The sequence below is a fragment of the Oryza brachyantha genome, chromosome 3, assembly GCF_000231095.2.
Source record: "Oryza brachyantha chromosome 3, ObraRS2, whole genome shotgun sequence".
Taxonomy (NCBI): domain Eukaryota; kingdom Viridiplantae; phylum Streptophyta; class Magnoliopsida; order Poales; family Poaceae; genus Oryza; species Oryza brachyantha.
In genome coordinates, this window is record NC_023165.2 from 24,326,837 (window position 1) to 24,351,211 (window position 24,375).

The following is a 24,375-nucleotide window of genomic DNA, read 5'->3' on the forward strand; positions in this document are numbered from 1 at the left end:
CTTACGTTTAGTAGTATGTGGTTGGTGTGCTGCCCTGTGCTTAATTAGTGAGCCGAGAAATAAAAGGCTTGCAGTAATTAGTATGATTCTTAATTACTATATATAACACATATGTACTTGCACAATTCTAAACACTGGATGTCACCAAATTTTGGAGTCTTGATTTAGACAAATTATTCACTACGATGGCCTCCAACTAATGTACCATGCATGTGCCATCTCTATCACATGAGTGCTAGCACAGGTCTTTAATTAATGGGGGGTTTAATTAACAGAGTACAATGAACTAACTTTTGAGTCCATCTTTAGCCGTCTTAGGATCTTGTTATTATTGTATTGGATCAACAAAGCATGCAGAAAAGGTCATAATCCTTGGAGATAAAGGAGGAGCATTATGTTCCTGATGATGATTTGATCTGTTGGCTTGTCGCAATATTAATAATTTATTAGCGTCAAGACCTGATTGGAGAAAAGTGTGAGACACTAGCGGTTAGTACTACATAGGATTAGTTAATTAAGCGTCGAGGCGAGTTCTGCGAGAGAGACATGACAGTTGCTCGCCTCGCTGAACAGCGTGCATGCGTAAAGAAGGCATTTGTAGGACTTTGTGTAGGCCGTTTAGTTTAAAAAATTTTCAGCAAAAATATAGTATTGAATCTTTGGATACATAAATAACGTATTAAACATACATAAAAAAAATTAATTATATAGTTATGTGAGAAATCATAAGATGAATTTTTTAAATCTAATTAGTTCATGATTAGCCATAAGTACTACAGTAACCTACCTGCGCTAATGATAGATTAATGAGGCTCAAAATCGTCTCGCGGTTTCTAGGCAAGCCAAAAAATTTGTTTTTTATTCGTGTCTGAAAACTCCTTCCAACCACCGGTCAAACGTTTAATGTAACACCAAAAAATTTTCATTTCCCTGACTAAACGCCCCCTATTTTAAGAAGTCCTAACGTGCCACAATGCCCAATGGAAACCGAGCTTCAATCAGGTCATCTATTTTTAATTTTGGCAATGTCAAACTTTCGTCGGATAGTGATAAAATTAAATTAATTGTTTGGTCTAATTTGAAATTTTAGCTGTATATTATCAAAAACATTTAGGGTCTGTTGGGATCGGAGGAAAAAATGATAATAGAAATAATTGCATGCATTTGTTTATAAGAAATTTTTCAAAAGGTTTGACTGAATATTTTTTTTATGTTTTATCTCTACCTGTAGGAAGGAAAATTTACTTTTGTTTTAATATACTTTATTGCTTCAGACCAAATGACATTCAAACTAATCAAACCTTTTTTCGTTCAAAACAAATAGGCCCTTAGAGGATTCCTTTCTAACAAAGAAATTTTGAGGGAATTTGAAAGGCACACTCGATTGTGTGAACTTGTGTGTTTCTTCGTATACTTTTGTAACCGAAAAAATGGCTATGGAGGTCTTTGAAAGTAAACAGTAGTTTGCTTCGCTACTTGTCCAATTAAGGCTGCCTTCGCCGTCCCGCTTAATTAACTTATCCTCTCTCGTTTTACAGCACACGCTTCCTAAATTGTTAAACGGTGTATTTTTTTTAAAAAAATTCTATATAAAAATTGTTTTAAAATCATATTAATATATTTTATATTTTTTAATAATTAATAATTAATTAATTATGTACTAATTTATTACTATGTTTTTTATCAGGATAAGTTAACTTATCCCCACCATGTCGAACGCGGCTAAGTCGACTGGTTGTAACTTGTAACTGTCGAGAATATAGAAGTTAGTTGTGTCGAAATAATACAGTTCTTGTGATTTGATATGCGCACGGCATGTTTCGTAATTTGTCCTAAATCATTTTGTTTATTTGAATATGCAACGGAATAAAACTCTCCCTATATGATATGATTTACACAACTGACGTAAATTAGTATATAGCTACTCCAGTTGTTATGTAATATCTGGACCGAGTGAGCTAGGCTTTTTTATGGGGAAATTTGCAACAGTCATATTATGATTTTGTAAAGTTAAAGATATATCACTGATATCTCAATGACATATAGGGCCCACATGAGTATCTCAATGACATATCTACGATTTCGTAAAATCATAATGACATCCTTATAATTTTCCTTTTTTAAGGAGGTTAGCTGACCCCAATGAATCAATATATTCCTTAATCCTCTACTAAAATATCGTTAAGGGCTTGTGTAGTTCACGAAATTTTTGGGATTGGTTGTCATATCGGATGTTTGACCGACAGTCAAAAAACTATTTCGATAACTAATTAAAAAATTGATTACATAGAGTGTCAGGAAACCACGGAACGAATTTTTAAGCCTAATTATCATTAGCACGTGAGTTACTGTAGCAGCTATGGGTAATCATGGACTAATTAGGCAAAAAAGGTTCGTCTCGTAAATTCCTTTTAAACTACGCAATTAGTTATTTTTATTTATATTTAATGCTCTATACATATGTTCAAAGATTCCACGTGAACGTGAAAATTTTTAGGAAATAAACAGTCCTAAAGTCTGTTCGTTTAGAACTTTCATATTTCAAGGCATGAGGCTAGTATTTTCTTTCATGCCATAAACGTACGCAATTTTACTGCAGATCTTTTGTTTAAGAGCTGGATCCATTTTTACAAGGAAAACTACTCTTACAGGTTTGAACTACACAATACATATGCATGTAATTAAACACACCAAAGAATCAAATCAGCCTCAAATTCAAAGATACCACCTCCGTCCCATATTGATTTCCTTTTTCGACCGGTTTTTAGATACAACATTTTGACTCTTTATTTTATTTAAAAAATTTTGTGATTAATACTTTTATTATTAGTGGATGGTAAAACACGAATAATATTTTTATGCGTGACTAATTTTTTAAAGTTTTTATGCAAAACTTTCAAATAAGACGAATGGTTAACCTCTGGACACAAAAATTGAAAAATAGTGAGAAGTATAACACACGAAGTACTTATGCCAGAAAATTAATAACAAGAGGAATCAAAAGATGAGGGGTACTACAGCTTACTATCTGCGTGTTATGATATATTGATTTTTCGATTTCTGTGTATAAAGTTTGGCCATTCATCTTATTTGAGAAATTTATAAAAAAATTAAAAAATTAGTCACGCATAAATTGTTATTCATGTTTTATCATCTAGTATCAATAAAAATATTAATTGTAAAAAAATTTAAATAAGATGAAGAGTCGAAGTATTATATCTAAAAATAATAATCTTATTTCAGGATGGAGGTATACATAGTAGCTCTCTATCCATTTGTCGGTTTATGTCGGTCGGTCCAGTCCAGTCAATCGACCAACCTGCAGTAAGAAAACAAGAGGAAAACGACGGTATAGTATTCCAGTCAAATGTATACGTATGTACGTAGGTAGCTATAGGTCGTGGCAGTACGTACGCACAGTACGTACATGATGTACACCGATGTATAATATACATGCACTACTACTACCGGGCTGAGATGAGGTGAGGTGAGAGGACGTATGGGATCGATGGGAAGAGAGGAGGACGAGAATAAAGTTTTGGGGGACATGATGATGGTGAAGAATCTAAGTGGATTATTTTGACATGACACTTTGTCCACACGCCTCATGTTTGCTAATGTGTCCCCTAAAGTTCTCTCTTCCCTCTTGGAATCCTAGCTATACAATTTCTTTTTTCTTAGAGGTGATGTTTAGCACAAATGCTGGAATATGTTTTTCAAGATAAGAGGACGGATGAAGACGCCATCGTTTTTCTTAGTGTTTGTAGTGGTGTTTCTTTTAAGACATTTTTCTCTAAGTTATTTGATTTTATAAGAACAATTCAAGGTAAAATTAACATAATTAATTACCGAAGATCTAGAAAGGATAGATGATAACTTCTATTACAATGTTTTGTATGGGACATATTATTTAAAAGCTCGAAAAACGTGTAAACAAAAATTCAAAACCCATACTAAAAGAAGAACCAGAGATACTCCCTCCAACTCTATAATTCTCGTTGTTCTTATCATTTTGGATAAGTTTGTGATCAAAATTTCAAAATTTTAATTTTAAATATTTTAAAATATTTATTTTAAAAATACTAGGGCAATATATATATATATAATGAGTTAAAATAATATTTTGACAAAAGCTAAACCTTTTATTTATTTTTATACATTTAAGTAAAAAATCCCAGTCATATATTAAAAAGATTGTGTGTCTAAAACAATAAGAATTATCGAACTGGAAGGAGGAAGATGTATTGAGAAGGGCAAGCCTCTTCCCATTTCCATTAACATAAATACAATGACAGTTTACAAACACAGATACAGCATACTAGATTAATTAATTTACATACGATCATTTTTTTGAATTAAGAAGATGATTAATTATATTGTGTTGTGCTCGTCATGCATGAGATTGTGCGTTAGAATTTTATTTTTGCATGAATCTGGTAAAATTTTCAGGTGAATATCAACCCAATCTCTCCATAAAATCAGGAGGAAAAAACTCTCCAAACAGTCTATTGGGGGCTTACATTTCACGCTAATAGGCGGATTGAAAGGTCGAAAAGGAAATAATAGAACGGGAATGAAAAACACGTAGGATTCCAATGGCATGTCTAGTGGAAATCTATACAAGAAAACTTCCTAACCACACGTAGGACTTGCTTTTAAACGGAACGGAGAATTTTGTTTGTCATAGCTACCGAGAGGAAGAAGCAATGTGTGCAGAAAGCTATACGCCTGACGATATCCATGAACAAAAAGATACGTACCCGTACCCCTCGCAGAATTCATACGCCTAAAAAAAGCATATTTTTATTAGAAGTATAGTGGAATTGGTGATTTATCGCCAAACTCTGCCCGTCGTGCAGGTGTTAAATAGAGGTACGTGTGTGTATGTATATATATTCATCAAGTGGATCCGATGGCAAAGAGCTTAGAGCTATCAAATCTAGCAGCCACAATCTTCTGCCACCGGATTCGGCTGAATATTTATTGTTTTTTTAGTTTTTTTTATTTTAAAATTTAAAACTAAATCCTTCCATAACATTTATGATCTAAACATTTTTCACACCACCCCCATCTTACGTGGCCAAATAGCATTATCATGCTACGAGGAGTTGGCCTAACAATTTTCTCGTGCCACTTCAGATTAACTGATGAAGAGCGGCCTGCGAAAATTTTCATATTCTATTTTGCAGGTGTTAATTGAGGGTGACAATTTAGTAAAACCAAAATGCAGGATGGCATTACGGCGGAACCCATGTTCGAGGATAGCACAGTAACAATCTTCTTGATGCAAGGAACGAAACAGACCCATAGTGCTGTGCGTGGATGGGTAACTTCAAAATTCAAAGACGTAATCGAAAAGGAGAAATTTCACAAAATGAAAAAAAAAGGAGAGGAAAAAACAAACGCCTTCGAAAGTCTGAAGTGTTTGTAGGAGACAGTTTGGTTGGGGACCCAAGGCCCAATCAAATTGAGCCCATAAGCAACGAACACGAGGCCCAATAGAGAAGGGCCCCTCGTGACCTCTGCCCTCCCCGAGGCCCGAAGAAAACGGCGGCTGCAACCAAATCTCCGGTCGGCGGCGGCGGCGTCTCCGGCGACCGCTCCGTCGCCTTCCTCTGCCTCGTCTCTCCGGCGTCGGCGGGAGGAGCCCTCATCACATGGGGGCTTCCGAGTCTATCCTGTCCTGGCAGCAGCAGCAGCAGGAGCGGCAGCAGCGGCCGCCGTGGGCGGACGAGATCACGACGGTATCGGAGGGCCCGGGCGACGCCGCGGACGGCGACCCCCTCCTTCGCCGGATCCAGTCCCTCACAATCGTACGGACGAACCTTCTTCCCTCCCATCCTTTTTCATTTCCCTTCCCACCTCGGCCCGATTAGCTGCTAATCGTTTTTGGTGGGGTTGGGGGTTTCTGAAGGCCCCGCCGCTGTTGAGCGGCCAGTCGGCGGCGAGCTCGGAGGCGGAGAGCAGCCTCACCGACATCCTCGTCCGGAAGCAACCCTCCTCCTCCTCCGCCACCTCTGGTAAGCTCATTGCTGTATCACACAGGATAATTGGTGGCAGTTCTTGCTTTTGGGATGTTTGATTGGGCACCTGTGCTCCTAAATATTAATTGCGCAGCAATAGTCTTTGTATTTATCAATAATTTTCTAATAGCTCATATGTGTTTGGTAATAATCTGTAGGCAATTTGAATCCAAATGTCATGTTTGAGCTTTTCTCAATGTACCGGGAATGGCAAGAAGAGAAGGCCAAGAAAATTAGTCAAACACAGGTAGGCTATCTCATCTCTGGATGGTGTTGATACTTGATAGATGAAACATAATTCGTAGGAACAAATTCTCTGATCATTTGAATAGGATATGACATTTCGACCTTTTGGGTTTGTTCAGTCAAGGTCTCATATGCTGATTTTGATCTCATTATGATATAAGAGCAGGTTCATAAGGGCTGATGTGAAACTGGTAATGTTAAACAGACCGTAGAGTTGTATTAGCAGTAGCAAATAATTGGTGAATTATCTTCTGCTGATGCTACTTCAAAGAATGGGTACCATGTACCCTGTGTGCTTTGCAGTTTACACTGTAAAATATAAATCTTACCTCTGATATACATTGAACTAACAATTCTTTATTGCAACCTATTAGTGTGACTTATGGAGCCATGGCATCGTAATGAATTAGTGCTTAAAGTAGTTACCCAAGGGTGTCCTTAGGAAATGTCACACATAACTCAACAGTTGAATTTAAGATGAAAACCTGTACATTCAGAAAGGATGGCTCAGAACTAGCTAAAATGTTGTGGTGTTAACTTTTCTTAGTGCAATCCATTTCTTTTAATCTGATTATGGGGAATAACACTTATATTGTACATGTGGTGCAGGAAGAGATAGAAAACAAGATAGAAACAGCTGATGCTTTGGCCGTTAAGCTTCTCCAGCGGTTCAATTATTCAGTTGCTTCCATGAGATCAACCTCTCACAACCTTGCTGAAGGTAACAATATAGTGTTCTCTTAGACTGGCAAAAAAGGAAATAAATTGACCATGCATCTCATTACTGGATATGTTGACACTAAATTCAGTCTCAAATGATGTGTCGAAGCAATTTATTTTACGAGGGAACCCATAGCACAATTTATTTTTGCTCTTTTGAATGGTCACTATTACCTCTTTTGAATGGTTTCAGCATAGCATGGCAACACTGATTATTCATTATTTTTGCTTTTCCAAACGTTGCAGTTCGCCCACTGCAGGTGGAAGTTGGTGAGTTGAAGGGCAGGTTAACTGAAGTAATAAGTAACTGTGATGCATTGTGCAAGAGAATTGCCGCAGAAGGTCCAGAAAGCCTGCGATCGTCTGTTCAACCTTTCACCACTACTAGGAAAGTGGAGCCAACAGACAGTGAAACACTTGACCCAAAAACAGAGTCCTGAATGGCACACAACCTGTCTCATACTCCTGACTGTATGGCACCAAAGACGTCAGAAGGAACCGCAATACCATTTACTAATCCTAAGATAGCTGCATCCTTTGTACATGCATACTATGGCAGTATGGCTAGATGTCAGATCAGTAGCCTCAGCTTGTTGCAAATTTCGTCCATGTTTTGTAATGCTGAACTCCCTCCATAACAAACTTGAGAAGCTTATGTTTAGGTTCAGAACTCTTCCGACGCTTGGCTTTTCTGCATATACAGTTAACAAGAGAGCGTGTTTGTCTGATTCATTCCTGACCAGACCTTTACAAATACACGCGGAACAAATTTCATTTCTTGTCTGGTCTTATGTCCAAATTGACTCTCCCTTTGGGAAAATATATCGAAGCATCATCAACTCAAACCTATATTTAGGCAAGAACAGTTCAGATTAATTCCAGTTCCAGATGGTGCAACGGCGAATCGTGCAAGGTCCAAAACCTCCTCAGCTAGCATGCCACACGCCGTGATCCGGCCGGGCATACACGGCCGCTGCTGGAGCCGCCGCTCCGATGAGGCGGGCGTCGACGTAGAGCGCCGCCGTGGCCGCGGCAGCGTCGCTGTTGGCATTCTGCTGGTAGTGGTGGTAATGGTGGTAAGCCTCCATGACGGCAAACTGCATCTCCTCTGACGGCTTCCAGTGGCGCTTCCGCTGGTTGATGAACCAGTTGTTGATCTGCTTCTGCTCCAGCCCCGTCGACTCGGCGAGGGCGATCTTCTCCATCTCCGACGGGTACGGCCACCGGTAATGGAGCTCCCACCAGGTGAGGAGCTTCTGCCGGGCCTCCTTGGGAAGCTTGCCTTTCTTCTTCTTCTTGGACAGCTCCTTCCTCAGGCTGCCCAGGTAGCCGCTGTACTTCTTGAGCAGGTGCCTCTTCAGCTCCCTATCGTCGGAGCGAGGGTCTACGCCGACGGCTTCGTCTTCAGCGGCCTCCACCTCCATGCCACTGCCGTCTTCTTGTTCGTCGTCTGATGAACCAAGGCCGGTTTTGTCTTCTGCTATGGTCAAGCCAAAGGTATTACAGGGGTCCTGAATTAATAAGGGGAAAAGGAGCAATAGCTTTTCCTAATAACATATTAACATTTGTTCTGAGCCGATAATTGTATCAACAATGCACAATGCACAGAGATCATTTTGTAAGTTGTAAATGTAATACTGTCTAGGAAATTATTACTAACTACCCACTCCAGCTAAAATAAATTGAAGCTGAACTAATAATTCCAAGAAATTGATGGTCTCTCATTTATTTCGCAATATAGTATGCAATACTTTTTTTTCTTGTGAGTTTTTTTTATAGAAATGTAGGAAGCTAAGTAGCAAAAGGAAAAAAAAAAAGGAAGTGCATGGTTTAATGAAAGTAAATTGTCATAATCCAAAACCTAGGGCTTCATTTTAGTGTCCAATTGTCCCACTTCCATATGGACATATGTTCTTTAAGATAAAACTAGTTAAATACCCATGCTTTGCTATGGATAAAAATGAACTATGCAATGCTAGCATTGCTTGGAATAAATTAATTATGAGATTTTTCAAACAATTTCATCCCTACAGATGACTTTCCATGGTAAAGTTGTATTCTAGAGATGAAATAATATATTAATAGTACGTAGAATGAAAATTTTGTACTATTAAAGAACATGTAGTTGGTAAAAAAATCAGCATTGGAGAGAGGGATGGCAAATTCATTACCACCACTACTGCCTACTTTTAAAGGAGTATAGAAATCTACCCTAAACTAATGTCAATGTGCAAAAATCACAATTGTAATGGAACTATAGCTTGATTTTGATGTCTACTAGAACAGCGATGAAGACTAGTTCAGTTTGTAATGACCTTACTTACAACAGCATGATCTATGGCATGCAACTATAGTTACCATCATTGTATAATTAGGGAAAAAAATAAGGACAAAGCATCTAAGGAAGATGTATGTGGAAAAACATAAAAAGTCTGTCACGTGAAACTATATCATTTTCTATAAAGGTCTAGATATAAGTCGTTTTAGAATTTCAAGTCATTTTCTGACCCCCTTTAATTAACTATATAATGCAAACAGAATGTACTCTCTCTCCTCATGAAAATCTGTGGTATCATTTCTGATCAGTACTAAATAGCAACAGAGAAAAAGGGCCATTTTAACACTTTCTTAATCTGTGTCCATGTTTAAATCAAATGGCATATATCTAAACTACAGAACAATATACAAAAGAATTATCGTGTGTTCTAGAACAATATGAATATAATTCATTTGTAGAAATACCAATGTAGTAGGACAGGTTTGGGCATGTTTCTTTATTCTTTGGGAGCACCCACAATAATCCACAATGTGCATACAAAAGTCTACACTTGCTATGTAACATGGAAATAATGGCAGACATCAATACCTAGTGCTATTATCTTGTGCCTTGGTTTAATCAATTGTTGGTGCGTTGCACGAAAAATTAATTGTTCTTCCCTCGTCCATTTTGCTGCCACAAAACCCTTCATTTTAGTTATAACATATTTAGTTATATGGACATTAGCAGAGTTTGAGCATTGAAAATGCCCTCGTGTATGTCTTATTATGTCAACAGTTTTAACTCCTTACAACGAGACCACTATAATATATTTGTGTTATCCAAAAAACCACTATAATGTATTTTGGCTAGAAGAAAAAATATGCCCAAAGGTAGCATGCTATATCCATTTGAATTTCTTGACAGTTGACAAGTATTCAGTCATCAAAAGCTAACTTTCAAAGGCAGAAACAGTGGACAAGACTTGTGATGAGCAAGATCATAGCTCATAATTGGCTACTACCAATTGGCTAGACAAATGCCCATACTGCTCACTATACTACGCAACCAAGTACACCCCCTAATACACTGATTTATTACTCTCCTGTCAAGTATGTAGGTGATAGGTCACTGCGGATACAACATACAGGCAATTAGATTATTAGTAATCCTTGTGGAGCCTTGTAGGCACAGGAGGTAAGCACACGACCCACATATACCTCAGTCACGCTACATGTCTGATAGAAATCGCACAATTCTACTGAATTCATGGGATACCTACTTACCTACACTGGCCAGATTAATTAATACCTACAACTAATTGGGGTTAATGAACAAAAATATCCTGTGAGGAGCATAATTATCTCGAGATCAAACCCATGTATGCCCGTTGCTGGCGATCTCTTAAACATTCAGCCATTACTACGTATAAAAGTGTAGATATAGGAGTATTGACTATACGCATAGAGTAACATAACTCTTGTCTTTCAGATACATTTGTGACACTATTAATTTTATTGTTCATGCTTGTATTGAATTAAAGAACTTAAGAAATAGTAACACCATACATTAATTTCTGGACAGATAGTTACATGATACTATAGCTCCAAGACACAAATTAACACACATTAATCAATATTAAGGATTCCAATCTCTTTTGCTTCAACACAAGTACATTATGCCTTGTTTGAGATAGCTGAAATTGATGGATCGATAGGTTATTTGATTATTTAATGGCTGTTGGTATAAACGGATCAATTAACTCCTACAGGGTTAAAAAGTTATTCCAGAAATGTATTCCGAAACTTTTTTTTTGCACGGAACACACTATTTAGCCGCTTAAAAAGCATGAAACGAAAATCTAGAATAATATTCAGAAAAGAATATGTTTATATTACCCTTTGTTTATTTAGGAAACAACTAGGAATGCTATCTGGGTATTGAGTGTGTGTTTATATAGTAATTTACGCTAATATATCTCCTGGGTGACTATTTTTTCTGAATCCAAATAATAATTAAATGGAGCCTCATACACACATTGTCCGCTAGCTAAACGAGGTGGTAAAGTTGGAGGTTAAAATCTTGTACACATAATAATTACTCAAATCACGAATACACTTTTAATAACACAAGCCTTTTGTCACTTGTCAACTTCTCTTGAAGCATGTGTTACAGGTGCAATTGTAGGGCGTGTGTGTAGTAGACATGTCCATATGGATTTTTGTGAGAACATCAATGGTCACCATATCTTTTGAACGTATTTTACAAGGAGTATTTGCAGGACATAACCATTTACCGCGTGTAGCGGTGTGCAGGGTAGACGAAACGAGTGGCTTCTATCCCGCGATAGCCACGATTATCGCAGCGAGAAACTGCCCCAAAACCACGAGAAAATCGCGATAATCATGCTCTGACGGGTGGCGGCTTCGGAGCTCTCTAGACTAAGGTAAACCCTGGTGGTGTGTGCATGTGTGCGTACTCGTAAGAACAAGTGAAAAAGGCTAGTAAGTTCCAGTAACCTGAGATGAGAGTTGCAAGGGGTGGCCCAGAATTAATGGTGTTGAGCTCTGACTCCACCGTCCTGATGAACTCCTCGGCCTCCTGCAGCGGCCGGCTCAGCTCCTCCTTACAGTCCACGAGCAGCTTGCAGTACTCCTCCTGATGCCAACACGTCACCTCATTATTCAATTATAATCAACCACACAGACCAGATTAACCCCAAATAAAAACGCTTAATAGAGATCTTGATCTAATTAATCATCATCTTCTACTTCATCCGAGTTAGAATTCACACAGTGCCATATGTCATGTCAAAGTTGATGCAATCATGTTCACTACAGTTAAGCTCGATCTTTTTAGGATACAGACCATGAACTGGTCGAGCTCCGGGTCCGCCGCCGCCGGCATGTGGCCCGCCGCCGCCGCCCGCTGCCGCGCCTCCCGCGCCCGCGCGGCCGCCGCGATCTCCTCGGCCGCCTCCGCGGGGCAGCCAACCTAGAAATAATCGACACGGCAGCTTTTGGAACATGCATGCAACATGGATGAACATATCTCGATCTAATTATCTACACGCGGAAAATTTAAGTCAAGGACGCGCGGTGGCGTCGCCGGTGAGCGAGCGAGCGAGCGCGGCGGCCGTGCCTTGTGGCAGTCGAGGAAGGCGGCGAGGAGGTAGGGGTAGCGTGGGTGGGAGACGATCCTGGCCTTGACGGGGTCAAGAACTCCGCCGCGGCCGCCGTGGCCACGATCGCCGTCGTCCCGCGTCGCCGGTGCAACAGCCCCCGACGCCAACACCTGACGAGCTCCTCCACCTGCAGCAGCCGCAGCAGCACCCACCGCCACCGCGGCGGTGTAGGACGAGCTAGGGACGGTGTAGACTTGCACGGAGACCCTGGAAAACGGCAGGAACGGCCCTGCTCCCCGGTGGCCTTCAAGCTCCTCCATTAGCGTATGCAACCGAGCGATGGCTTTCTTGGCACAACGACCGACCAGCTCGCTCACCAAGGGAGAAGAGAAGAGAAGAGAAGGCTAGCTAGCTAATCAGCTAAAGTACTTAGCTAGGGCTAATCCTGCTGATTTTTCTTTCGGTTAGATCAAATCACTCGCAGTCGCAGGGGTGATCTGTTGGGGTTGCAGTGAACTTGCAAAGGCGAAGGTGAGGAGGAATAATTAAAAGGAGGAGGAAACAGTGGAGACGAAAAGAAAGGGAGAGATTGCGAGATCGGTTGTGGCGCCGGCACAGCGATGAGATTGCATAGGAGGGCAGGGGGTAGAGGAGAGGAGAGGTAGTGTAGGGTAGGGTAGGGAGGAGTAGGAAAAGAGAGGTCGGGTGGCCATCACGTCCGTTGTCTAATCAGATAAAAGCAGACGGCCTGCTGCTGTACAACAGGTTTGAATGGCGTCGGTTTATTATTAATGGTGAGCCGTGATATACGTGTTTTTTTTCCGTATTAATTATAGTACTTAGGCTAGTTTTTTTTCGGCGAAAAGACTAAAAACTATTTATTTTTTATATGTATTTAATAATATAAATGATAAAATTGATCATATAAAAACTTTTATAAAAAAATAAGCCGTTCCTGGATTCATAAAACGTGTGCTAAGAACTTAAATAAGAAATTGCACTATTACTAAGCTTTTATGTCTTTTAACATCTATTTTACAATATAAATAATAAAGTTAACTATATAAAACATTTTTAAGAAAATGTGTCGTTTATCGGTTTGGAAAGCGTGTGCATAAAAATAAAAAATGTATGCATTGTTCCCGGCAAACAAACACAACCATAGTTGGTTTCTTGTTTATTATTCGGGTGTTTCGTGTAAAAAATCAAATGATATATTTTCAAACGAAAAATAATTTATAAATAAAAAAATTATATATGTATTCTTAGCGATCAACCCAAAATCAACTTTATATTTTTTTAAGTTTGAAAATATTTCAAATTTAGGGTTATAAGTATAAGCATAAGAGAAAAAATAGGGTAATTATATCACTAATAAGTATGAAAGTATTTTATGACGGAATTATTTGTATTGTAGTAATAATTTCTACAAGAACTAAAATACAATATACATGATAAGTGTTATCTTTTTTTACTATATGTACTCACATCTTATGTATGTAGATATCCATTTATTCTTCGACCGCGTTCGGCAACTAGGTAAGTTATCTTATCTCCTTCATTTTCCATGCGCACGTTTACCAAACTGCTAAACGGTATATTTTTTATAAAAATTTTATATAGGAAAGTTGCTTTAAAAAACATATTAGTCTATTTCATATTGTTTTAATAATTAATAATTAATTAATCATATACTAATCTATTACTACGTTTTCCGCGCCGAATAAGTTAACTTATCCTCCTCCCTAACGAACGCAGCCTTCATGGTGTTGTATAAGGAAGTTCAAGTTCTATTTATAGTTTAGTTGATGACTAAGGCTGCGCTCTATTGGCAAGTTAAACTAAACTTCTCTTCATTTTCCGTTAGCACGCATTTTAAATTACTAAATGATATATTTCGTGTAAAAATTTTCTATATAGAAATTATTCTAAAAAATCAAATAATTCCATTTTTCAAATTTTTAATAAGTAATACTTATTTAATCATGTGCTAATTACGTTTATCGTTTTCCGTGCTGCTATTTAGCTTTTGCAGCCCTCCGGTTCGAACGCAGCCTAAGAGGATCTCCAAGAATGTCTAAAATTGATCATTAAAACTGAATTTAGGAACCGGGCTAGAAAATATATCTCTAACCGGTTACAAAATACATTCCTAATATTTACAAATGTCTAAAATTAGCTCCCTTGTATCCCTAAATTTAGGCCAAAAATATTTATCTTAATGCAAGTTATTTATTTTTAGATTTTTATTGGAGGAGTGTGTAATTTTTATACCCAATATTTTCTAGATAAACCCAATATAATTTTTGAGAAAATAAAATATAGCATTCTTCAATGCTCTAAGGTATAGTTTAGTTTAGTTGATGATTAAAGGCTCCTTTTGAGTGAGACAATGGCATATTTCTATTTTCGCCACACTTTCTCTCTATTTCTAACGGATATTATAAAATAATATTGTCAGCATCATGTATCTAATTATCACTTTTTTACAGTGTCCTCTAGCAGACACTCTTGCGTTGTGTTGCAACAAATGCACAAACTTTGATGTACTGTAGCAAATTTTGCTAAATAAAAAAAAAGAGTACCATTGACCGATGTACGTGTTTCTTATGCTAATATTATTATAAATATAGAAGTTTAAATAATATGCTGAACATGTTGATTGGTTTTTGAATTATACTCGCTTAGACCAAAAGAAGAGCCCACGCGCGTCGTTACGACTTACTAATTAGAAATTTGAATTTTAGAATTTAACTATTAAAAAATAAGTTGATAATTTACTATCCCTGATGAATATGTTTTATATTTATTAATTGTGATTTCAAATTTATTAAATTTTAAATAAAATGGAAATAAAGGCTTAATGTTATTCGTGGCTCACATGTTTTCCTTAATATGAATCCATTGTAAGGAGTGACGGATATGTCACCCGGGTTGGGTGGGCTAGAGCCCCTATCCCATCTGCGTCATTGGAGCCTCTTAGCACTATTAACAATATTTTTATCATTAATAAAGGAAAAAAATGTTGAAAACATCATAAAGCAGTCTAGACAAAAGATTAAAGTAGACATCAGCTCATCCTTGCTCTTTTTAACGTGGGAGTTCTCTTGGAGTGGCGGTTTGCACCAACACACGCATGATTTCTTCAGTGGCCACGTGCTGATGTGCACGTCACTGATCGTCGTGATAGATGGCATGCACCCTTGGGAGAGACCGATCAGGCCGGGGTGTGTGTACGTGGTTCTTCGTACACTCGGTAGAGCAGCCAAGATATTTTCTAACGCCGTAGTTCCGGTATTTATAAGAGGATGTCTTAAAAATAAAGCCTATATACACATGTTATGCTAGTCTTAGAGATGCATTAATACTTAACAAAACCCTCTTTCCAAGCAAGAAAATAGGAGCGAAAGTTAAACTGGACATGGATTAGGAGTATGCCGAGTAGACCTGTTAATGGTATCTAGTCAGACCCTCTGGGATAGACCTATATAAATTTTGGATCAAGATTGAAATATATAGGGATGTCAATGGGTTGGATTTGGGGCGGGTTTTGTAAAAACCCACCTGTTATAAAACCCGTGACAGTAAGTTAAACCCATACCCGTAAACCTTTATGGGTGCAAAACTATATCCGTACCCATATCTGATGGGTATCCGAAACCCAATGGGTACCGATAGGGTGAAACCATGTTAAACAAAAACATTTTAAACTAGACATCTCCATGAGTATATTGAGGTATTCAATATCAAAAATTGATTAATATAGTAACAAGAAAATGAAAAGGGCAAGTAAAATTAAGCTCGTCGAATTCTAACGTTGAGTCATCACATCATATCGATCAAAGCATCCAATCATGCATCAACAATTATCTCGCGCTCTCGGTTTATAATACCGAACACAGTAAGCATACTCTTTAATTACCGAGTATTTTAGGGCGTCGCTAGATTTTTAGGGCCCCAATGGATACCCACGGGTTAAATTTAAAACACGTACCCAACCCATAACTTCACGGGCCCCATACCCATAAACCCATGGGTGTGAATATCCACCCATACCCGGACCCACCGGGTACAAAACCCGTTGACGCCCCAGACCCATGGGTCCAATTGCCATCCCTAGAAATATGTATCTTGTCTTAGGCCTCGTTCACTTCAGAAAAATTTCTGGGAGAGAGAGATCACATCGACGTGTAAGATCACATATTTAAAGTATTAAATATAGTCTAATTACAAAACAAATTTTAGATTTCACCTAGAAACCACGAGACGAATCCTTTAAGTCTAATTAATCCGTCATTAGCATATTTTGGTTGCGGTAGCACTTATGACAAATCATATACTAATTAGGCTCAAAAGATTCATCTCATGATTTTCCCATGACCGTATAATTAATTTTAATGTTATGTATATTTAATGTTTTATTTAGGTGTTCAAAGATTCGATGCGATGTTTTTGAGGGAAAAATTGGAATCTAAACATGGCCTTAAAAACCAAGTCGAAGTCCAACATTCACCCTAAATGTTAGGCCCAAGACCAGCCCAAACATCATATTTTCCTGGCCGTGATAGATTTTTTTTCTTTTGCGGGTGGGTGTGGATGGTGGAGCATTTTTTTTTATTGGATTTTTCAGGTTTCAAATCTTAGGCCTGAGCCGACACACCATCGGGTCGGGTCAGGCTACCTGTTGATATGTCTAACCATAAGGTTATTGGTCAGATCAGCAGGGAGTGACCATGTTTTGAACGTTTAAATTTCGGCTTGACAGTTATTTTTGAAAAGTAGTCGTCCTCTAAATTTAGTTTTAGTGTCAAATATGTGTGTTTAATTAGTACAGTAATATATAATATATAGACAACAACGGCTTCTAAAACAAATGATTAAAAAAAGTGGGTATTGAAAACCCACAGAAAATAAAATGTCATGCTCTATACTATCATGTATGATTTTAAAACACATGAAGCCATGTTTCGTAAGAACAGGTACAATAGCAGGGTATAAGCTAGCTATAAACATATTTTAAGGAGATAAGAGAAGAGAGAGAAAAGGAGAGAGCTACTAATTTGTAGCCACCTGCAGCACATACTCTAATATACAATGTGTGTATAACATGTGGGATATGATGGTATATATTTTGTAAGTAGCTATTATATAAATTAACTATTAAATTGGCTATAGATGAATTGGAGATAGTAGTTGGCTATACTATTGACGCTCTAAGAGCTATATAACACAGGAATTTCAATGAAATTTGTGTATGGTATAGTAGAGAGAGAAGCTAGAGAGATACTACTCAAGTGCAGTGCGGACGGATTAAAATAAAAACATGATATCTGATCTCATGTTTTCCCCTTTGCTAGTAGTAGTACTATGAAATTATTAGGGGCATATGAGACCGATCCATAGGAATCAGTGTTCTTTGCTACTCCTTGCTCCCTCTGTCTAAAAAAACCAATTCTTAATTATCTATTTTATTTAAATTTTTTTAAAAAAATTAGAAAAAAATTAGTCACACGTAAAGTACTATTTATTATTTATCATCTAATAAAAACAAAAATATCAACCGTAAAAAAATTTTGAATAAGATGAAGAGTCAAAAATTATAAGTAAAAAATAAAAAATTGGTTTATTTTGGGACGGATGTACTGTGGATCTGGTTGGATTGTGCACAACGAGAGAGAGAATCACGTAATTGTAAAAATGCATGCCTTGCTTGCTGGCCGGCTGGCTCGCTCGAGAGGATCGGAATAGCTCGTTGTTAATTAATCCTTACCTCCACGACAAATCAATTGATTTGACTCTTCATCTTATTTAAAAAATATGATTTATATTTATATTTTTATTAGATGATAAAATTTTAATAATATTTTATGTGTGACTAATTTTTAAAAAAATTTTGAAAAAAATTTCAAATAAAATGGATAATCTATGGAAACCAAAAAGATGTTTTTTTCTGGGACGGAGGAATCAGTGTAGCGAAAGGCAACAGCCAGGTGACATCTAATCACTGTAACTGAGGCTTTTTCAGTTCGCACAAAGTTTCTTCAAAACATAACATCGAAATCTATGAACATTTAAATGAAACATTAAATATGGATGAATTAAAAAAAACTAATTACACAGTTATGTAAGAAATCGCGAGACGAATTTTTTGAGACTATTAGGCCATGATTAGCCATAAGTGCTACAGTAACAAATATGTGCTAATGACGGTATAATTAGGCTCAAAAGATTCGTCTCACAGTTTTCTAGTGAAATCTATAATTTATTTTTTCATTTGTGTCAAAAACACTTCCAACACCTAGTCAAACGTCTGAGACGTTTGTTATAAAAATAGTGCGTTCATGAGCATCAATCCAACGAGCTAGTAGTATACTCTAGAGCTAGCTCGTCCATCGCAAGGATTATGTTTGATCAGCTATGTTTGATCGGCGTCAAATCATCTTAATAAGATATATACTACGTAGCGGCATAGCTAGCGTGGTGCCTGGCCGCTAGCGATGTTTACCTGGCGCCATGCATGCACCGCCGTAAGTTACTATTTCTTTTTCACAATGGTAAAAAGAATGTCTATCTCGTTCGCTATATTTAAATTTAATAATTTTGTAAAAAAATCCTCCACTAATATGACCATTTGACTTGTCATGCCATATAAATAACTAAACTTAAATACTCAATAGTCAAATCTAGCAACTCATTCCTTCACTGACAAAATTGTTATCTATGGGTCCCACATGGGTGGACCCACTTATCATCCTCTCCTTGATAGGATTTAGAGAGTAGGGATTGAGAGTTTCTTGGCGATATTATCATAATTCGAGTTGCCAAAACTAAAATAAATAGCTAAATTTTAACAAATTTTGATTTGAAGAGTCAAAATATTCTTTTAGAGATATTCTAAGATAACATATTGGCGCTGCCAAAAAAAATAAAAACATAGAGAGAGAGAGAGAGTGACAAGGTTGCTCATTTGGTTTGTTACCAAATCTTGTAAAATGTGTGACTTAGCTAGTTTCGGTTGCAAAAAATTTTGCATTGCTAATATATTATTGACAATAAATCAACGGTTTGCTATTATCCTATCGTGAGGTTTTTCTACTAAAATCACACAAATGTAATTACAATATAATTGCTAGATAATCACAATGTAACTAGCATGTAATTCAATGCAGTATCACTAAGTTAAGGATTTTTTTTTAATTTGCATGAGACTTACATGTTAGTAAATTCCATCTTTCAAAAATAAATCATCTTTGTAATTCAAATTTGAAAAAAATAAGTTATTTTGGAATAGAAGGAGTACATAATAGTTGCACTTGTAATTACAAGAAAATTGTATTATTGATACATTTATATTATTTTAATGAAAAATTATTCGAATGATATACAGGCACTCGCTAAATCAAACAAGGCCATATGCCACGTTTAGTTTATTCTCACCTTCAGCTATATCAAGATCTGGCAACCAAAATTTAATTTAGTAAGACAACAAATCAAACATATTTTAGTTAATATTACCCTATCAAAATTCGTTTATTCCGAAAGCTTCCCCTCTAAAGCATCGCCAATTTTTTTTGCAATGCTTCAAACCAAATGTATCCTAACGGGCTAACACTACAATTAACACCAAAATTTAGCAATATGATTAATGAAATGGACAACATATGATCTCATTGGTATTGTCATTTTCGTTTTGCAATTAACGAAACAAGTCATATATCCGTGTTTCTTTGTCGGTGGCATCTCTGTCCAGGGCAGTGCCCGATTGTGTTGTGGCCGCGTCGTTGAGCTTATTGTCGTGATAATCGCTCGGGCCACCGGGTGTGCCTTTGGTAAGCCGCAGTATAACTTAGAAAATTTTGTAAGATTTAATTTGAAAAATGGAAAAAAAATTCTAAAATATTTGTGGTAATATATCACATATCGCATGGTTTTCACACCAAAACCAAAATTATTAATATTAATCGTGCCACCACAATTATTAGTATATATATCATGCTTATCGATATTGCAAAAATTGTCACGACACTAAGAATATTGTGATAATCATGGATATTGTACTATTTCTCTTCCAAAACAACGACAATTTCATCCAAATTTTTAAAATTCAAATTTACGTGGTTTTTTGGGCGATGTATCTTGCCTCGTGGTTTTGGTCCAAAAACAATACTGTAAACCCTGGTTGTGGCTGATGAACCCTCGAAAAAATGCGATAGGTTGTTTTCGCATAATTAATTAATTAATTAACTTAAATAATTCACATTATCTTTTGAGAGAAACTTCTACGTAGGAAATTCTTTCACAAAAATATATGGTTTAGCAATATTTTTAACGTGCTAACGAAAAATTGATGGAGCAACTTAGCTGACAAGTTGATCTGAACGCTGCCAAACAAACTTGATGCATCGTGTCACCTATACATCCATAGTTCCATACTAGATGATGCCAGGCTGCCAGCCATTGCGGAATTTATGGATTGCCGCTCTTTTTACTTATCTCCTCACGTCTGTTGATTATTATCGAATAATGATCTTAAATATATTGACATAAAAGTAGAGCGGCGTTTAGTATAGATCCACATATCGTGGCGGTGCGCTAGAAGTGGGTCCAATAACTTTGTTTTTTGGATCTATATGTATAGCGATTAAATGTTTAAAAATTTTAGTTTTATAAATTAATTTCGTTCACTATTATTGGATGATAATCTGAAGACATACGTGCAAGTTAAAAAAATCTCACACCCATCCTCCCCCAATCCCCATGCATTACGTGCGTGTTTGATATAAGAAGAAAAAATTAAACGTTTGATCAATAGTAAAAGTGTTTTTTTTCCAAACACTAATAAACTATTTTTTCGCTAGATTATAATCGATGTGACACACATGGTCATTTCAAAATCTACGATAATAGCTTTGTAGAGCCTCGTGTACCGGCTAGAGACTTGAACAAGCCACCCCTCCTTAAGTCGTCGAACCGACCCCGGCCAATGCATTAGTTAATTAATTACTCCTAGTTCTATTACAAAGTAAAGAATAATAGTAGCAGCAACTAGTTGGAGGGAGATAAGGACTTTTGAAAACGAAGGATTAAGACCAGGTTACAAGAATAAAGGTGTAAACATAACCTATGTGTAGGCATGCTGTAGTTATGAGATCAGCATCATAAGAAATAAATGTTCAGCTGTTATTCTCGAACCTTGTTCCTGTCGAGAGAGTTGAGCATTAGTAGGAGTACAACCATTCTCAACCTGTTATTTTTTTACATTTCTAGAGAACGTACAGCCCATGTGTAGCAGCGGGTTTTCTAATTAAATAATTAGCCAAGAACTTTAGATATTAAATAAATCACGATGACAAGAGGTCACGTATGAATATTAATTATATATAGAGCTAACCATGTCTTACGCTCCTCTCCTATTCAAGGTTCAAACAAATAAGGACCTGATTTTGAAGAGCACAGGCGTGTACTCCTCATATAGTATACAGAATATATCTCATGAATTAATATGTTAGTGTTAAGTGTTAACACATGTGTCTTTTGAAGAACTATAAATACGTCCAGCCAGCGTACATTTTTCCGTTGTTTCCTACCAACAGCATGTGTTCTGATCCAACAGTTGCCCAATCTGTCCCTCTTTTAAGGGTTGTGAGTAGTTTTGTTTGTGTTTCTTTTGTTATTGTAAGCCGTAATAATATGAGGCGGCTAATATGTTGGCTAAATTGAGTGAGCTCGTTCTTCACTCGGTATACTGATACTGTATCATATCCAGGATCTCGTAAACTCTGATAGGGTGATTGTTTGGTATTTTCCCTAAAAAGCTAAATTGGTTCTTTGCAAAATAAAATAATGTGTAAATAGAACGTTTCTATATATGTTCTTATCAATCTAAAACTAAAGATTGAAAAATAAACCATAATAAAATACCTTAAAATTAACTATAAATTTAAATTTTGGGTTACACGTATAAGTAGAAGCGAAATGATAATGCTGTGAAAGTTTGTCTAAATAAATGAAGCAACCTTGATCTGAAAAGGAAAAAAAAAAGTTGCGGCAGCACTGCTCAAACCTGAAATAACTGAACAGGGGCATGGTCAGCCTGGCTTGATCGGCCCATTCTGAATTTTGTGCGCAAGCAAAGCGTGCCATCGACCCATTATGAATTTTGATCAAGCTTCTGCTTGTGCTAGTCTTTCAGCGGCGTTGCTTCCTAAGGCCTATCCTAACCGAGCCCAAGACGTGTGGATTGAAGATTCAAGTCAGGCCATGCTTTGGGCCTGGTACATATGCCTACAGCCATGTAAGACCCAACAGGCCATCTAGAGAGGCTCTTCCTTGCACACCAACTGGGCCAGCACTGTCCCTTTCTCGCGATCTGGACTCCACTAAAAAACGAACTAGTACTACTCGTTGCTAGTAGTATAACTCCCAGATTCTCGCTGTTTTACTTGGATGTAACCACGAGAGAACCACACCGACAACCCGTCGACCGAGACAAGCACAGAAATTAGATCAGTAGTAGCCAGTAGTTTGGTCCCCTAGCAAAGCCCAGCCAGCCTGACGAGAGGAGCCAACAAGGCGACGCGCACCAGGTGTCCCAACTGTCCGCTCCCCGCAGGTCGCCCTCCCCGGCCGGGACGAGACGACCACACCCAAACCATCCATCCCAACCAACCGCGCCCATCAACGTGGGGCGACCATGCCTCGACCCCCATCACGCCCCCATGCGCGCGCGGCGAGCCGGCCGGCCGGCGGATGCGGCGACGCGTACAGCAGCATGGAGCAGACGACGACGACTATACGGTCGTTCGTCGTCTCGTGTGCGCGCGTGCGTGGGTGCATGGGCAGCACGCACGGCACGGGCCACGCAGTAACCCATCGTGTCGACCGTCGCGTCGCGTCGCGTCTACCCGTTGCTGGCTCAGCGCTGTCTGAGACTCTTGATCGATCTCGTTTGTTCGATTCCAACGCTCGCCACCTTGCCTATCCGCTTTTGGTCTCGAGGGCGGTTTGGACGGGCGCTGCTTGTCCGAGGGTGGCCCCGAGAGAGGTGCGGTAATAATAGTGGGCAACTTCCGTTCGTCCGCGAGGGACAAAACGTGCACAGCGGACGCACCACACCACACCACAGCTAGAGCTAGGAATTGGGCCGTGTTTTCCTGGACCGGCCCAAGGCACGGTGAGCTCATACGATAAAAAGCATGGCACGGCCCAACAAGAATTGAACCGGGCTAGGCACGGCACGACCACAGGCCGGGCTTAAGCCTAGAACACAAGCACGTTGGGCGGCACGGCACGACACGATCATTGGGCCGGGCTTGGGCCAGCACGGCCCAAAAGAGGCACGAAATTCACGCCAGACCAATTTTCTTCTCGGACCATGCTTGCACAATAGGTTGATTTTATTTCTAGGGCATTGGTCATGTTAACGCTATATCCATGTGCTACTCGACATATCTATCTCACGGACATTGTCACGTACTCACAACTTTGTCGATAGGACGTTTCCTCTAGTTCGGTGTTTCGACACAGCAACATTGGTGGCTTAATGCCTTTGACGCATGGACCACCGTAACATGACATGATAATACGACAGTATACTAGACAACCTGTACTGGGTCGTGCTTGGGCCGACACGGCCCAATCAGTCACGATATGCTTTTAGACCGGGTTTAGGCCGTGGCATCACTCTCGCATGCCGACACGGCACGGCACGGTGAACAAATCGGGCCAGGCCGGCACGACTAATTTTGACACGAAACACGATAGGCCGGGCCGGGCCGGGCCTAGCATGGCACGGCCCAGCCCCACCTCTGCACCACAGTACCATACCACACCACACCACACCACACCACGACGAGGTGTTGATATGGACGGACGAGGGCGGGCGTAGGACTCTGTCATTTTGGAAGTCAGCGCGGGGAGGGAGGGTGCGGTGGTCGGTGGCCGCGCCGACCACGCCCCTACCCGGTGGCGCCGCGCTGCCGGGCCGTGACGCCGATCGCTCCCGT

At 38.6% G+C, this 24,375-nt stretch overlaps 2 protein-coding genes across 2 annotated transcripts; one reads left to right on the forward strand and one right to left on the reverse strand.

The window, feature by feature from the left end:
• The first annotated feature begins 5,548 nt into the window (after positions 1 to 5,548).
• On the forward strand, positions 5,549 to 7,439 carry LOC102700881. The gene is made up of 5 exons (XM_040522336.1): positions 5,549 to 5,813; positions 5,915 to 6,020; positions 6,182 to 6,270; positions 6,879 to 6,990; positions 7,236 to 7,439. Exons 1-5 carry the CDS (start codon positions 5,658 to 5,660, stop codon positions 7,427 to 7,429), a joined length of 657 nt encoding a protein of 218 aa, XP_040378270.1. The 5' UTR covers positions 5,549 to 5,657; the 3' UTR covers positions 7,430 to 7,439.
• Positions 7,440 to 7,815: 376 nt separating this feature from the next.
• On the reverse strand, positions 7,816 to 12,958 carry LOC102722386 (homeobox protein knotted-1-like 7). The gene is given in 6 exon segments (XM_040522337.1): positions 7,816 to 8,466; positions 11,766 to 11,904; positions 12,115 to 12,240; positions 12,388 to 12,472; positions 12,474 to 12,526; positions 12,529 to 12,958. Coding segments are annotated over 6 exon segments (1,116 nt in total). The 5' UTR covers positions 12,691 to 12,958; the 3' UTR covers positions 7,816 to 7,915.
• Positions 12,959 to 24,375: the final 11,417 nt, after the last annotated feature.

Coding starts and splice junctions, on each gene's coding strand:
- LOC102700881 (XM_040522336.1), top strand. CDS start 5,658: ATGGGGGCTTCCGAGTCTATCCTGTCCTGGCAGCAGCAGCAGCAGGAG. Junction 6,021..6,181: donor CTCCTCCTCCGCCACCTCTG/GTAAGCTCATTG, acceptor AATAATCTGTAG/GCAATTTGAATCCAAATGTC. Junction 6,991..7,235: donor CTCTCACAACCTTGCTGAAG/GTAACAATATAG, acceptor CAAACGTTGCAG/TTCGCCCACTGCAGGTGGAA.